Below are 15,924 nucleotides of genomic sequence, written 5' to 3'. Positions count from 1 at the left end.
GCACAGTACTGAAAGCTTGATATGAATATTAAACATGTTTTGTTTAGTCAAAGAACACCAATGTGTTTAAATACACATGGAAAAAACCTATTCCAAGAATCTCAGTCAGGAAAATTGGTTACTCAGGACATGCAAATTACATGACCAGACTCGCTGTTAGACATCTGGCAGACTGAAACTGTCTGAACCTCATTTGCCCAGCCAGCAGACTGTGTATGCATCTCCCTACCTTGGAACATGGGAGAATTACCAAATCCATGGCTGGCACTTTAAGATGCAGCTCAACTACTGCTAACGATCTGGCTGAAGCTATATTAAGCTTTTTAGATCAAAAATGATACATGCAGTAAGCATATTTAATATTAAAAAAATAACTTTTCAAAGCCTGAAGTTATGTTAAGTTTATGTCATATCAACGACTATATGACATTTCCATTATTGGATGGATCTTTCCTCCAGCAATTACCTAGGCCAATAAGACACATGCTTGTATGTGCAAGATAGATCACACACCAAAGCAAATATCCAGAATTAAATTACATTCTGTTAATTATCACCTTGCAAAGCTTCAGGACATGTTGACATTCCCAGAACACGAAGAATAAAACCATTATTTTATATTTCTCATCATCTTTTATATCAATGTTCAGCACTCTTCGGAATAAAAAAAAACACACCCAAGACTAAAGACCATCTGAAAACTATCATATATAAAAATAATAGAAATACAGAAGGGGAAGATGAGGCTTTCTAAGGGACTAACATAACTCATGGAAAGAGGAGATTACTAATCATTACCTTGCAATAAAGTTATAACATTCCGTATCTCAGGGCCATTTTACACTGGTCTACTGCTTTCACTATCACATGATAATTACAAGGAGAATTAATAGTATGAGAAAGGTGACTATGCAGGTTTTAAACTATGACCTTTCAATTAAAAATATTTTGTGTATATATACACCCGCAATATTCCTTCCCCTCTGTTTCTCTCTCTCTCTCTATACACCTATAATTCTGATCTAGCTTCAGTTGCCTACTGTATGACTAAACTAAGACAGCCTCCCTCCCAGAGGATGGACACTAACATGTTTCAGAGATGGTCCATGAACTTACCATGGGCACCCTATCTCACAGTGACATTAGTCAAGTTCCGAAAATAACTCACACACTGTTATACATATAGAGCGAGCAGACCACTATCTTAGATTAGATGTCACAGTATCAGACAGCAAAAAATAGATGAGCTGAATCCCACCCAGGCCTTTTTCCCAAGCTGTGTACTAACATCAAGTGTTTGTATCTAAAGGATGAAAACAGAAAACAAACATTACTTATTATCTATTTTGTTATGGTTCACATATGTGATAACATAAAGCATCCTCTCCTATCTATCTGGATAATATCAGACCACTCCAATACCTGATGGATCAGTAGCTACTGTATTGGATTTGCATGGCAAGGATTTGATAGCAGTGGGACTACAGGGGTGTCTTCTGTGAGAAGATGCTAGAAGCTTCCCTTGTGTCCGACAGAGCCGATGCCAGCCTGCTCCAAGACAGACCCGCCGCTGGCCAAGGCCGAGCCCATCAGCAATGGTGGTAGTGCTTCTGGGATAATATATTTAAGAAGGGGGGGAAAAAAAAAACTGTGCAACTGCAGCCAAAAAGATGAGTGAGAATGTGTGAGAGAAACAACTCTGCAGACAGCAAGGTCAGTGAAGAAGGAGGGGGAGGAGGTGCTCCAGGTGCCAGAGCAGAGATTCCCCTACAGCCCATGGCGAAGACCATGGTGAGGCAGGCTGTCCCCCTGCGGCCTATGGAGGTCCACGGTGGAACAGATATCCACCTGCAGCCCGTGGAGGACCCCACACTGCAGCAGGTGAATGCTTGAAGGAGGCTGTGACCCCATGGGAAGCCCACACTGGAGCAGGCTCCTGGCAGGACCTGTGGACCCATGGAGAGAGGAGCCCACGCTGGAGCAGGTTTGCTGGCAGGACTTGTGACCCTGTGGGGGACCCACGCTGGAGCAGTCTGTTCCTGAAGGACTGCACCCCGTGGAAGGGACCCACGCTGGAACAGTTCCTGAAGAACTGCAGTCCATGGGAAGCTCTCACATTGGAGAAGTTCGTGGAGGACTGTCTCCCATGGGAGGGACTCCATGCTGGAGCATGGGAAGAGTGTGAGGAGTCCTCCCCCTGAGGAGGAAAGAGCAGTAGGAACAAGGTGTGATGAACAGACCGCAACCCCCATTCCCCGTCCCCCTGTGTCACTTGGAGCAGAGGAGGTAGAGAAAATGGTGAGTAAAGTTAGGCCTGAGAAGAAGTGAGGGGTGGAGGGAAGGTGTTTTCAAGATTTAGTTTTTATTTCTCATTACCCTACTCTGATTTGATTGGCAATAAATTAATTTATTTTTTTTTCCCAAGTTGAGTCTGTTTTGCCCAAGAGGGTAATTGGTGAATAATCTCCCCCTGTCCTTATCTCAATCCACGAGCTTTTCATTACATTTTTCTCTTCCCTGTCCAGCCGAGGAAGGGGAGTGTTAGAGCGGCTTGGTGGGCACCTGGCGTCCAGCCAGGGTCAACCCACCACAGCTACCCACAACACTGTAGAAATGGGGAAAATATCTATCGCTAAAAAGGCTTCAGCTGAGCTAATCTTCCAACCTGTTTAAATGCAATCTGTGTGAAGCACATTTAAAAGATAAACCGAAAAGCAAAAACATGCATTTTACAGACTCAAAACAAGATTGTATCCTCAAAGCACTGTCTTAGCTACAGATCAGTTCGAGTAGCAGTAAGCAAACAGCAGTTTCAAAGGAAAGAATCCATACTATTTCAGTAGATGATATAGATCACACACCTTCTAATATACCTGCAAATTGGATCTTATTCCCAACAGAGGTGGAGAAACTAAGGCACAACAAAACTCAAGCAAATGTAACTCGCTTACCATTGGCTTAATATCCTATAGGGTTATTCCATGACTCCTAATTTCCCCGAACTGTGGGCAGTGAAATGGGTACCCAGGGACAGTCAACACAAGTTCTACATTTCCCATCAAATTGCAAGTCCACATGCATTTGTGACAGCAAGGCACTAGCACATGCTTTGGAGTTTCATAGCTATGGATAGTACAGAGATGAAAACACAATTGCTAATCAGTGCTGTGACTAGCCAGCAAGAAGATGTGAATTGCACTGGAAGCTGGAATGATGAGAGGTAAATCCGAATCCTCTTTCTCCATTGGAAGAAAACAAAACAAAACCAAAACAAACAACAAAAAAACCCAAAAAATACTTGGAAGGTATTGATAATATTCCACATGTGGCAGCTTGTGAAGGAGGATTAACTGTTACTAAACAGAAATGGACGTACACATCAGGCAATAAACTTTGCAAGAAAGAAACAACCTGTTTAGAAAACATTCAGACTCTTCCCATATGTTATTGAAACCCAGAAAACACCAATGGGTTTTAGCACTATTTTACTTGTATTTACAGCTAAGTTCAGAGAAGGGGAGGAAAACAGAAACAGGACTAGATGAGATTTCAAGGTGAAATTTCTCTGCCACAGAATAGCTATTTAACGGGACATGACCCTACACCCTTTCAGTGGTGGACCCTCACTTGGATCAGCTAGATTGCCACACCTCCTGTGACAGTTTAGGAGCTGTCAGGATCAGAAGGGATTTTGAGTGAGCAAGGACGATATCTGAGGTTTGCAGAAAATTGACAACCTCTAGGAAAATTGTATTAAGGCCATGTCTAGACCCAGCTAGTTATTTGTAAGTATCTTGAGATGCGCACTTTTGCTTCATCCACGTGTCTTGAATTTCAGCTGTATCCATTTTCAGTCATGACAGACACAATCTTGTCTCATATCTGACGTGGTCATGCAAACATTGTCCCAGCTGTATCTTCTATCAACTCACTGTTCTGCCCTGCCACTGTCTACTTCCCCTCTGTTGCACCAAATGCAAACTCTTTATCTTTGCTTTTCATGGCATATTTCCAACCTATCTACCTGTCATGACTCTGGCATTTGCCCTGTCAAAAATGTCAAACTCCTCTGGCTGTAGCTTTATATTTTTCAAACAAGCACATTATTGCTTCCTTCCATGTCACTCCTTCATGCCTGCGAGCATTCAATTTCTTCCTCTTTTTAATCTCTACCTTATGACTTTTTCCCTACAAGAAAACCTAACAATAATTATGTACTTGGTAGACTGAAACTGCCACCTATGATGCTGATGAAGATTTTCTGGCACTCCATCACTGCGCCAGTGTTTTTTCCCCTCAGAAACTTAACTGCACACTCTTTGGAGCAGGGATAGTCTGTATTGTTAGCTGTTCTTCACAACGGGATCCAGTGCGGTCCATGAATATTTGGAAGAAACCAGTAAGATCGTTTATGTGTCAACCACAAAATGTATCTCCACAGTTTACAGATGATGATAGTGAGTTAGGGACAATGTACCTTCAGATCTCAGTTCTTAAAATGGTAAGGTCTTCCCAGACTGAGCTGGTAAAACATAAATCAATTAATTCTGGTTTGCAGATGCATGTCATGTAGTTCTTCCTGAAAGCATGGCAAGGAATGGGTCTTTTTACGATGTTCAACCTGTGGCATCCACCTCTTACAAACACCACACCAAAAAGAGGCAAAACCCACACTGATGTAACTCAGACAGAAAAGAAATCCAGCTGACAATGAAACTATTCACACTATGTTAGACTTGCAGCAGATTGCCAGTTAAATCTTTCCACTGTTGCTGCATGGACTTGGGTCTGAAGGGCAGTTTAATAAAAGAAATAGCCTCTCCAAAGTGGTATAAATTCAATTTCAGGCCTGTCAGCCTCAGTGTTTAGTAAAAACCAAAATCTGTTGAGATAATGTTTCAAACCTTAAGAAATTAGATGTTTTATTTTGATAGAACTACACTGAATTACATGATTGGAAGAGTTGCCTGTACATTGAGGATATTCTGGAGTTATGCTGTGATTAAATCTGCGGCTTTCATTCACCTGCTACAAGGTACTCCTGTACGTCAAACACTATCAGCTGAAAGCGATAACGTCTCTTGTTCTGCAGGTTTCTTATCACCAGTCTGCATTTGCCCACCGGCTTTGAAATGGTTTCATCACACATTTCAAGCACATGAATGCATTTCTCCAGACTAATGTTGCTGTTTATCAGCATTGCTTGGCTTACAGGGCAGCTGACTCTACAATCTAGCTGGAATCAAATTAGCTGTTGATGATATGGTTGTAAATAAGCTGAGCAACTGAATAGCTGTACATCACATGTGCGTGCAGCTCGATTTGCTGGAAAGTCTTAACACAAGATCTTCCTGAGAAACTTTTCAGAGTAGTTTTTATATCAATGAACCTTAAATAACTTCAGCTAAGTATGTGCTTTTGAGAGCACAGACACAAGTTCATAGAAGCGGGAGGCTTCACTAGCTCCATGCAAATGTCTGTGGGGAAAATTAGTCATGAACTAGTCCTCTGCAGGAATGAGATGGTCTCCTTTGGATACAAGCCACACTGAGCTGGCAGAGACATAGTGAGCCTCAGGCTAATACGACAGCACAGATGTAACCTAGAGGTTAGCATCCCTAATCGCCTTTGACTGTCAATAGCGACAGGCCTCTTCCTTCCCCAAGGAGCCTCTCCCTTCTCACCCACCGATTTGGCCATCTAGTTTTGTACCAACCATCAGCTGGTACAATGGTACAATACTCTGTTATGGCCTCAATTACTGCATGTACTCTGGGTTGGGTTTGGAGGTTTTGAAGAAGGGTGATGCCTTTTGAAACGTCAAAAATATTGGACAAAAAGTAAGCCCTATTTTCAAAACTGTAAACTCAACATTTTTCTTCCCATCCTTCATCTGGCTTGGCATGATTTCTGCACCAAACCCTTAGCTTCCTTTGTGCTTACAATGTAGGGTTCAGGTGATGAATCTATGAATAGACCTCTCAACAGCCTCTCCCGTCAGCTGCAGACCCCACACCACAAATGATTTCACCGTTAATTAGCAAACCATTAACGTCTCCAGAATTACAGTACCGTTGCCAACATTCTCAGCTTCAAACCACTAAGTACTTTCTCTTCTGCTTTTTAGTTTAACAGGGAAAAAAAATGCATCTCTCGCCAATCTCATCCTATCTGTGGTCTGAGTGCTCATCAAACACCTGGAGTGGTTATAGTTATATTTGTGGAATTGTTATTCTTACTCACTCTTTTCTATCTCTTTATTTCCAGTGATAGAACAGGAAGTTTACCTTAATTTTCTGTTTTCCCTTTTAGTCAGCTGTATGAACAGGCTTTATTTTGGCTTCCCCTTTCTCTGTCTCCTTTTTATTAGAATTCCCAGTATGCTGTACCTCTACTGTTTGATTTTTTTTTTTAAAGCCTTAAAACACCTTAATATTCCTTTTGCTATTGATTTCAGTAGCTGAATGCTTCATGTACTGCCACTGTTTCACATACTGTATCCTTGCCAATAGCAGCAGCCCAAATTCAGCAAAATTCCAAAATTATAAACTGTTGAAAACTGGGTACTTGCAACATGAACTTTCGGGTAATCTAACACCAAAGAAGCCCGTGGTGCCAAAATTGGCGTACAGCCCCAAACACAGATTAAAACCACACAGCTCAGCCCAGCTAAATTCAACTAAATGTTTAATGACCAATGCGTCTACAATGTGTATGTAACATAAATGAATTTAATATTCTCCAAATCAATGTATAATGTGAGAAAAAAATGCGGAAAATTAGTTAAAATAGTCTGGTTTTGTTTTCTCCAAAATATTGTCAAGAAACATGTATATTTGCAAAGGGATTCCTGTGCATTCCCAGCCCAATTCTTGACCTGTTCGAACCATGTCAGGACATGCTACATCCTATGATACGATATGACCTTTCACAAAGCTCCTCTCTAGTTTATATGCACTTGACACACCAGCTATAATAGAAAACACTGTATGTGTGGGTTTACTTACAGTTATGACAGGTAGCTCCCATGTAGCCTGTATCATTACAATCGCAGTAAAAGGTGGTCCAGGACTGAGAGCATTTTCCTCCATGTTCACAGTAGTTGGGTAAACATCTAATTGAAGACAGTTTTAAAAAAATGCAATTAATTATAAACATTTCTGTAAAAATAATGTTCTGGAAAAAATAATTATAAAACTGTCTCAACTCCTCATTCAGGCAAGAGTTTCCTAGGGCTAAATCACTGTATAATACCTGAAATAATTACTTATTCCTCTGATCTGTGATTCACTTCAAATACAAGCACTGAAGACAACATTTAATGTATCCAGCAAGTGGGTAAAGATCACTCTCAATAAAAACATTCCACTTGTCCTCCACTTGTTAGCAATTAAAGTGTCATAAACTTTCCCAGCACAGAAAAGGACAAGTAACAGGTGTAAATGCTATTGAAATCTTGTTTCAAAGGATAATCTCCTGTTCTCTGATCAAAAAGGCATCGTTATCAAAATTAGGCTGAGTTGCGTTTGTGGCAACGTAAACAGCATGAAAATCTCGGAAGTGAGAGGAAAAATATGCTTCAATGATGAGTTCTGTATTCTCTCTTCTTTCCCTCATTTTAGTTGGTATGCCTCTAAAGTATTATTGTGAAGGAAATTATTAAAAGAAGAAAGAGGCACAACAGCACGCAGCTTGGGAAGCGAACAGAAACAAAAGCTGAGGGAGATAAATTTGATCTCCAGGACAAGAAGTGAATGTTGATCTGAACTACACTGGTGTAAACGCAGGCAGTCCAATGGAGTTACACCAGCCCAAATGGAAACAGAGATTGTTCCATTGTTTACCTTCTCTTTCTTTTTCCTCTTACTGTATATTAGATAATCTCTTTTACACTGTATGTTTGACTTTTGAAAAATAAGTAACTTGTTTATACCACTGATTCAATTGTGATGGGTGGGTGGATAGAAAACAGGCAATCAATTTGTCTCTTACACACCAGCATTCCATTAGGGTCTGCTTTGCTGTAAATTGAGCTTCAAAACTCTTTTTATGGCCCAGATCTTTCAGTAGTGTTAGTGGTGAAGTCACTGATGCTACCTAGAGTTGTACTAGCTGAAGACATGATTTTATTGCAGTTCATCTCATCCTTAGGAAATGTTTTTGCATTTAAGTGTGCATATTGCCTTTAACTGTAGCTTTCAGTCTGTTTCCTCTAGAATCTTTACAATCAAAACACATTTCATGCATGCAGGCAGAAAACCTGTATATCACTAATGGCCATCGTCTTCACCAGCCTCCCAAGCCCCACAAGTCAAGCATTCATTAACTTACTTGAGTCCAAGGCTGTTTAGAGCTGCCAAGCATTACAACCCAAAGAAACCTGTTTATGCACAGAGGCCTATCAGACTAACCTCCCATCCTCAATACGCTGTATGCAAGTATGTGCATACATATATATACTCGTCTGTATAAGTGTGAGTCGAGATTTGTTCTAGAACTCAGGTTTACTTGATCACTATTTATACCATTGTACATAAAATTATAAAGATCATACAAAAATATTAATATGAAAGATTAATTCATTTTTATTAATGCTCTTACTCAATTATTAAAGTAATTTATTATTCAAATATTAGAGACATAAGAAATTCAAGAAGAAAGTATGTTATTTATAACTATCTGTAACACCTTTTAAAAAAATTATAAAATATATTGGTCTTATAAAAATCATTGTTATGGCTTCTATTAATCATTGGACTCAAATACAAAATGAGGAAAGAGAATGGGAAATGCATGCTTGGTTGTCTAGCTCACCAGGGAGGTTTTTTTCAGTGCTGCAGAGAACACCTTGTTTCTAAAACAAGAAACAAACAAAAGGGATGGCCAAAACTGTTGGTTTTGCCCTGTCCTTACAAGGCAGGAAGTCTGAGAAGAGATGAGATTTTGGCTTTTAGTGGTATGCTGGGAAATCGTCTAACAGAGCCTAACATGCTGCTGGTACAGTGACAGCCCAGTCAGCCCCGCTGCCATTACATCTACTCTTGGCAACGGTGAAGAGGGATTTAGAGGCTTTGAGTCAATGCTGAAAAAAGCAAAAGCAACCTACAGCATGGCACAAACAGGACTGGCTGGAACGTGATCTGCACCCAGCTCCACTCTGCAGGACCGCGCGAGCAACCTCAAACCAGCAGCTCCATCCCAGAGGCTACAGGAGAAGCACAGTGGTTCAACAGTTCTATGGTGATATATATGAATTTTGCCTGTAACAGCAGATTTACTCATATGGTGCTTTGGTCATGCCTGCCCTTGCATATTGCCTTTACTTCTACCTGCTATTTGGTGATAAAAATTCATTTATGTCACCTGTACAACAGCAGTAGTTGTATTCACATCACAGGGGTGCTGGTGACAAAAAATATCTAATGTTAATAAATTTCTTTGGAGAGGTAAAAAGAACAGTACTGTATTATTATCATAATTTACATCAAGAGTGTAATGGACAAATATGCTTTCTGCCTATTTTAAGCTACCTTTTATGAATTAATCCAATGCAGTAGAGCTAATTACTAGTAATTTGTGGTTTGCCAAAGACCTGTATCAGAGGTTTAGCCACATTTATTCTCTTAAAACACTTTCCTTTTAAAGGCTTTACAAAGTTGAAGGTCCTTCTCATTTCTACTTGTCTTACAAATGCAGACACTTTTTCTTCCCCCAACAATGCACAAAATGCAAGTCGAACTAGCCATGTAAGCTTTTAATGATATTCATAAATTCAGAATTAAACCTTTTTTATTCTTTAGTCTATTTGCTTTAATTAGCACCAACTGCATCAATCTTATTTCTGGTCAGATAACTAACCCGCCTAAGAGCTTGTGAAATAAATTTCTTTGCAACTGTAATAATTACCATAATCTCATTCTAGCTGAGCAGTTGTGTCTTCATTAGAAGCAAAATTTATCCTAATTGTCAGAGAACTCAAAATTAAGAAATAGCTATGATTAAAATTAATCAAGGCATGGATAAATCACAGGTTGTTCCATTTCCTAACTGTCCTCGATCCTCATGTTGAAGGATTTAAATACATATAATTTAAAATATAAATTAATATTTTCATTCTAGTAGAAATAAGCAATTTTAGCAAAAAACACAGGGGTATCACAGATGGTTTCATAGACAAAAACTTGCAGCAGGCAGCCCCTGACCTATTTGCAACTGAAACGAACAAACAGATCAACTCAATTTTTGCGAGTATCATAAATGGGACACTGAAATTTAATGATTTGCCTAAGACAGTTAGTGAGAGACCAGGGACTTTTATCTTCCAGATTCCAGATTAATTCATAGAATACATCATGGTGAATGAATTTTATAAAAAAAGTAAATGAAGCAAATAAATTTTTCCCTCCTTCAGCCAAGCTGGAAAACACACACCTTAGCCATCTAAGTGAGCAATATGCAGAGCCTGCACAAAAGCACTGTCCTTAGATGAAACATTCACCTCCAAAACTGTATGTGTGCTTCCTTTGAATTCAAAGGACAAACTGCATAGACATTAGAGGGCAAAATTTGGCCCTTTGATAGGAATGATGAAGAAATAAAATGACAAAATTACTTGAGTGGGAAGGCTGAAGGAGTTCTGCACATCTGATGTTACACTTGACTGGAAATAAACCTGGTACCTTCAATAAGCACCTCTCAGATTTTGTTATAGTCAGCACAACACATCCTGCCTGCACCACTCTCTATTCTTCCTAAATAAAGAGGGAAAAAAAGGTAGCTATCAGAGAGAGAAAGAAGAAAGGAGCATACACCCTCAATATTAAGACTGTTAATATGCATCATTTTGAGACAACCACTAAGTCTCTAAAACTCAACCATGCCATAACGAGAAAGCACATGAGATTTATAAGTTTTTCTATCAAGAAAGCATTTGCCTAAATATTATCTCAAATTCATTTTATTACAGCATGTTTTCCTATTTATGGGCTGCAGCTAATTCATGTATAATTAATAAAATATAACAGTAACAGGGATGACTTCATATAGTAGGTACGCATGTATGATGAAACTCATGGTGTTTCTGTAAGAGTCTATGCTTTGCTTTAGTAAAATGGTGTCTTTCCACTAAACTCAATAGATTGAGGCCAATTGCAACAGCATGGGTTTTTGCCCTGCTCTGCTGAGCCGTAAATCTGTGAAATTCCTTGCCAAAGGTTATTTTGGATACAAGAAATGGGTTCAAGGGGAGACCAGACAAGCGTTTCAGAGAGAAATCCACCAAGGTTACTACATAGACAACGTGTAACAACCTCAGGGATTTACCAAGGGGAAAACAAATGAAGATCAGAGAGCATTAGAAAAGAAACTACCACAGGAGCACATCCCACTTACTTCCCCCTGGATGTCCATTTGTGGCAAAATAGTGGGCTAGATCTCCTTAACTAAAGGGAGAAAAGAGAGCTACCAGAACCAGAGAGGAAGGGGGAAAGAGTGAGTAAAAACAATATTAAGACAAGCTGCAAAAGAATTAACACTCTCCAGATCTTTGGTTTTCCTCATCACCACACATCCCAACTTCTTTTTCCCCTTGCAATTTTAGAAAACTGAACAACAACTTTTAAAAAAATATTATAGCATACTTTTTTTCTTTTTTATGCCATCTACATCCTTCCCTAAATTTATTAAATTATGAGAAGTCATGGAGTACAAACAGAACAAGGGTAAAGTGAACAAAGACAATTTTTATTTTCCATGCTGGAAATCATTTACTCTCTCACACTGAATAGATGTAAAAAAAATCTAAAGCAAAAAAAAAGGCATTTTTATCATTTTAATAATTTGTCACAAAGGTAGGTTTTTCTTCTTTCTGAGATTTGTAAACCTTGATGACTGATCTTTTAAAATATATTATTATTTCCATTGTTGGCCACCTTGGTTCTCAGACTCTGCACTTGCATACCACTGTGAGACAAACATTTAGAAGATCTGAACATTGATGCCAACTGCCCTCAGGCATGTGGCTGGGACAGAACTGTGGAAGGAGGTTGTGCTGGGATCCGAGCGAGTGAAGAGAAAAGAGCCTGTTATCTAGATAAAAGGCATTTTTTAAGGTTTGATTGCTTTGTTGTTAGAACACCTACATTTTTAATAGAGGTAAATGTGCTGACAGTTTGGCTTGGCATCAGCAGAAAGGATTTTATATAAATAAATTTGAAAATGAAAAAAGGGAAACAAATAAACCATCCTGTACAGACAGCTGTTCCATTTAGAATTCATCATTTTACAAAGCAAAAGCAGAAAAGCCATCTGCAAAAATCAAACAAACAAACAAGGACAGGATATTATATCCTACATGCATCCCCCATAGTTGCCTTTTAATTTACCATGGGATTGCACATCCCATGAATTTTGACTCTAAAGAAATAGCAATGGGGGTGAACTTTATTCAGGTACCCCCAGAAACTCAGTTCCAACGCTGCCCCTTACCAACCTTCAAACTGCCTTCTTTCTCCACAGGGGTCTCATTCAGGGCAAACACCTCCCACTAGCACTACTGGGAAGTCCCTCCACTCTGTATTAAAGACAAAAGCTATCTACAACTCCAGGGTCTTTCCACACGTACAAGTCATTGCCATTATAGGAAGGAATTCACCCTACTCAAACCAGTTCTGTATTAACCTTTACAGCATTTACTAAACACATTTTAAAGGACCAGATCAGCACAGCTCTTAGTTACTCTGCAGTGGCATCAGGTAAATGAGATTTGAATTCAGCACCGTTTTCATGCTTCATATGAAAATAAATAAACAAACAAACTTATCTGGCAAAGAACAAGACTAAATTAAAACACGATCTGTCTCCAATTCAGATGCCGTAATGTGAGTGCGGCAGATGAATCTGAAGAACCTGTCTTTATTTTGCTCTGAAACACAGTATTTCTACAGACCAGTGCACCCTTCATGGGCCTGAATAGTTTTCTGCAGCTGGTCTTGCATGAATGAAACAAAGTCAGGGAGAACAAAAAGCCTTACAGTTAAGGCAGGGCAGGCAAAACTGACTCATGGCATGGTCCAAATAATCTGAACACTCACTTTCATTCACATTAAAGTGAGACAAAGGACAGAAAAGTCCCCCCTCTTCAGAGGTAGTATCCTCCAGTGTGATTGCCTATTTTTACAGAGACTTTGCTTTGTACAAATTTATTCTTGTTTTGTAACTACGGCAGACCGAGTTCATCTGACAGTGCAAAGCTCATATACCAGTCCAAGAGCAGGGAATTCTTCTAAGTGGTTTTATTACATTTCCTCGTCAGTCAGCCCTTAAGCTGTCAGAGAGAGGAGTTCTGTCGTTACCTGCATTATTGGCTAAGTTTAGACATTAGAGTAGATATGAGAAGATGTGGGGATGGTCTTCAGAACTGCGGGGATTTTAATTCCGATACCCAGGTTTTGGGTGTTTGTGGGTTTGGATTTTTAAAATCTTGCTCAGTTTTTCTGCATCATGCCCTTCCATCCTAAAACTTGAATGGTATTGAGAGGGTTTCCAAGACTCACACTCCAAAATGAGCTACTTGCAATAGTTTAATTACGTTAGTTAGCATGTCTAATTTGTGATGTAGGTGCATATTTTTGGGAAGGACCCGAGATGTTCTTCACTCTCACAGAACATCATGTATTCTTCTATTTCTAATACTATTTTTCCCACTGTATATTGATCTTTACAAGGGATTAAGATACCTTTTTCACCTTTTCCTTCCCCACCATGTAACATAGTTTGGATTTAGGATATTTTCACCCTTCCATTTTCACATCGTTATTTCCAGTGTTTTGCTTTGGTTTTAGTACAAAGAGGAAAAAGATAAATTCTTTAAGAGCAATTTGATGAAAAAGAAAGAGGCATTTCTAACAATATTGTAATTTTTGCTGCATAAACACAAAGTAAATTGTCAGTGTTTTACAAAGTACCAACACAAGCATGAGAAAGGGGAACTTTTTGAAAACCTGTCCACAATTTCTTTCATTAAAATAGAAACTGAAAGGATGCCTGAAGCTTCAGTGTGTCCTGTGCTATTTGTAAACATGTCCACTGCAGCCTACATTTGAAACAGGCAAGAGACACAAAAGGTGAGAGGGAAAATAATCATTCACAGGACTGAGGGGATCTTTTTAACATGACACAAAAGATCAGAGGAACTATAACCTGGACTATCAGATCCTTACAAGCAGCCAGGACAGCCCCATCTGTATATAGCATTTAATGGAACAATTCTGGAAAAAGATCCAAGTATTCTAGCACCTGAAGGTGTGCAATTTAAATGCTTTTTTTTTGGCTGATGACAGAGATATAGGCAGGCAATATTCAAACCTACTTTGGGATTTACCCCAAATCAGAAATGTTTTAAAAGAGGACATATGACATCCCTGCCTTCAACTGGTCTCAGTTTTAATCACCATCCAAATTCAAGAAGTGTGATCTAAAAACGTCCAATTCATTGCTATGAAACCAAGAACAGAAAATTTAAGAGGACTTTTCACAAAGAGAAAATAATCTGGAATATAAAATAATTGTCATTTCCGCAGAAAAGGCGTTATATACTAGAGGGAACGAAAAGAATGGATGTGAAATTGTCTGGTTTTTTGGTTTTGTTTTGTTTTGTTTTTAATTCCTTCTGCAATGCACTACGGGTATTTATGTGGAGGTGAATGCATTATTAAGTGTTTGCTTTTTCAATCCCAGCCTGGGACTGTAATAAATAAAATTAAAACTCACTGGGCATAATTAGCCAGGATGTTTTTTCATTTGCATGGCCAACTTTGTGGGGAAAAAAAAAATCATGTAAAATTTGGCTTCTGCTGCAGGGCATACATTAAATCTTAGAGGAGATTTGGGAAATGAAAAAAGAGACTGTGCTTTCATAGGATTTATCCTAACACCCTTCACCTGCAATAGTAATTAATTTCCCAAAGGGCCATTTTGACAATACAACATGAAGCAATGTTAATTTCAGTACTAAAAGAAAAGGAGGAAAAAGTCAAAAAATATTATTATTTCTTACAAGTAAAAATCGGTAGTAAAATCTAATGGAATCTACAAAGGTAGTAGGTATAAAGCAGGATTTAAAAGGTCAGCTCTATTTAGCAAGAAAAAAGAACACTTTAAGCTAATTTATTTAGAAAATGTTATGAAGAATTTTCACAGATAAAACATGGGTAGGGATAAAAGGATAGGGACTCAGGATGCTATTTGTGCTCTGTAACTCAAGTAGTACAGGGAAACAAATTCATGAATCAACTCAGTATGCTTCTCCCTAATGAGGTAAGCTGTTAACGCCAATCCCATCGCAGTGATTATTATGTATACCACATGCTGTTCTCTCCATTTGTATTTGCTAGGAGAATTGGAATATGCAGCTGAATCTTGGTTTAATAAGGATGGCAATATCAGTGTGTGCTTGTGTCTGCCCATTGATGCTACAGAGATGAAACACTGCCAGGATTCATAAGAAAATATCTGAGGTCAGGTTTGCGTTCCTCATTGCAGACCTCTGGAATTCCCAGGATGTCCTGCCAGATGCACCATCCGTCCATCTGTCAAGGTGGATTGAACGTGAATCTTTTTTTTTTCCCTCCCCACCCACCCCAGGTCACTTAAGGGAACTTCAGTTCCCAGTGTTGTCCTTGACAAGTACTGTCAGTATTTGCTATAGTGAGGGCAGGGTGCCAGCCAAGTAAAAATAGGACAACCAAGTCAAAGCTTCATCAGCGCAAAATCAACACGAACTGCAGCAATCAGATTAAAGTACCCGAGCAGTTGTAGACAAGGAGAGCAATGCATGTATTTATCTACGCCTTCATGCGAATCTGAGCCTAAAGTAAAGCAGGCTCTGACTACCCTCATAGTTCATTTACTGTAATGACAGGTTCA

General features: G+C 39.1%; 1 protein-coding gene across 1 annotated transcript in view; it reads right to left on the bottom strand.

Moving 5' to 3' along the window:
* The window catches only part of CNTNAP5 (contactin associated protein family member 5), a 229,123-nt gene that overhangs the window by 107,808 nt on the left and 105,391 nt on the right, over positions 1 to 15,924 (bottom strand). The window contains exon 10 of the mRNA XM_075152917.1: positions 7,008 to 7,114. Coding sequence (XP_075009018.1) covers positions 7,008 to 7,114 — 107 coding nt within the window. The remainder of the gene's footprint in view (positions 1 to 7,007; positions 7,115 to 15,924) is intronic.

This window comes from Calonectris borealis, chromosome 6 (genome assembly GCF_964195595.1).
Source record: "Calonectris borealis chromosome 6, bCalBor7.hap1.2, whole genome shotgun sequence".
NCBI lineage: Eukaryota > Metazoa > Chordata > Aves > Procellariiformes > Procellariidae > Calonectris > Calonectris borealis.
Note: the sequence above shows the minus strand (reverse complement) of the source record. Positions and strands in the feature narration are given on the sequence as shown.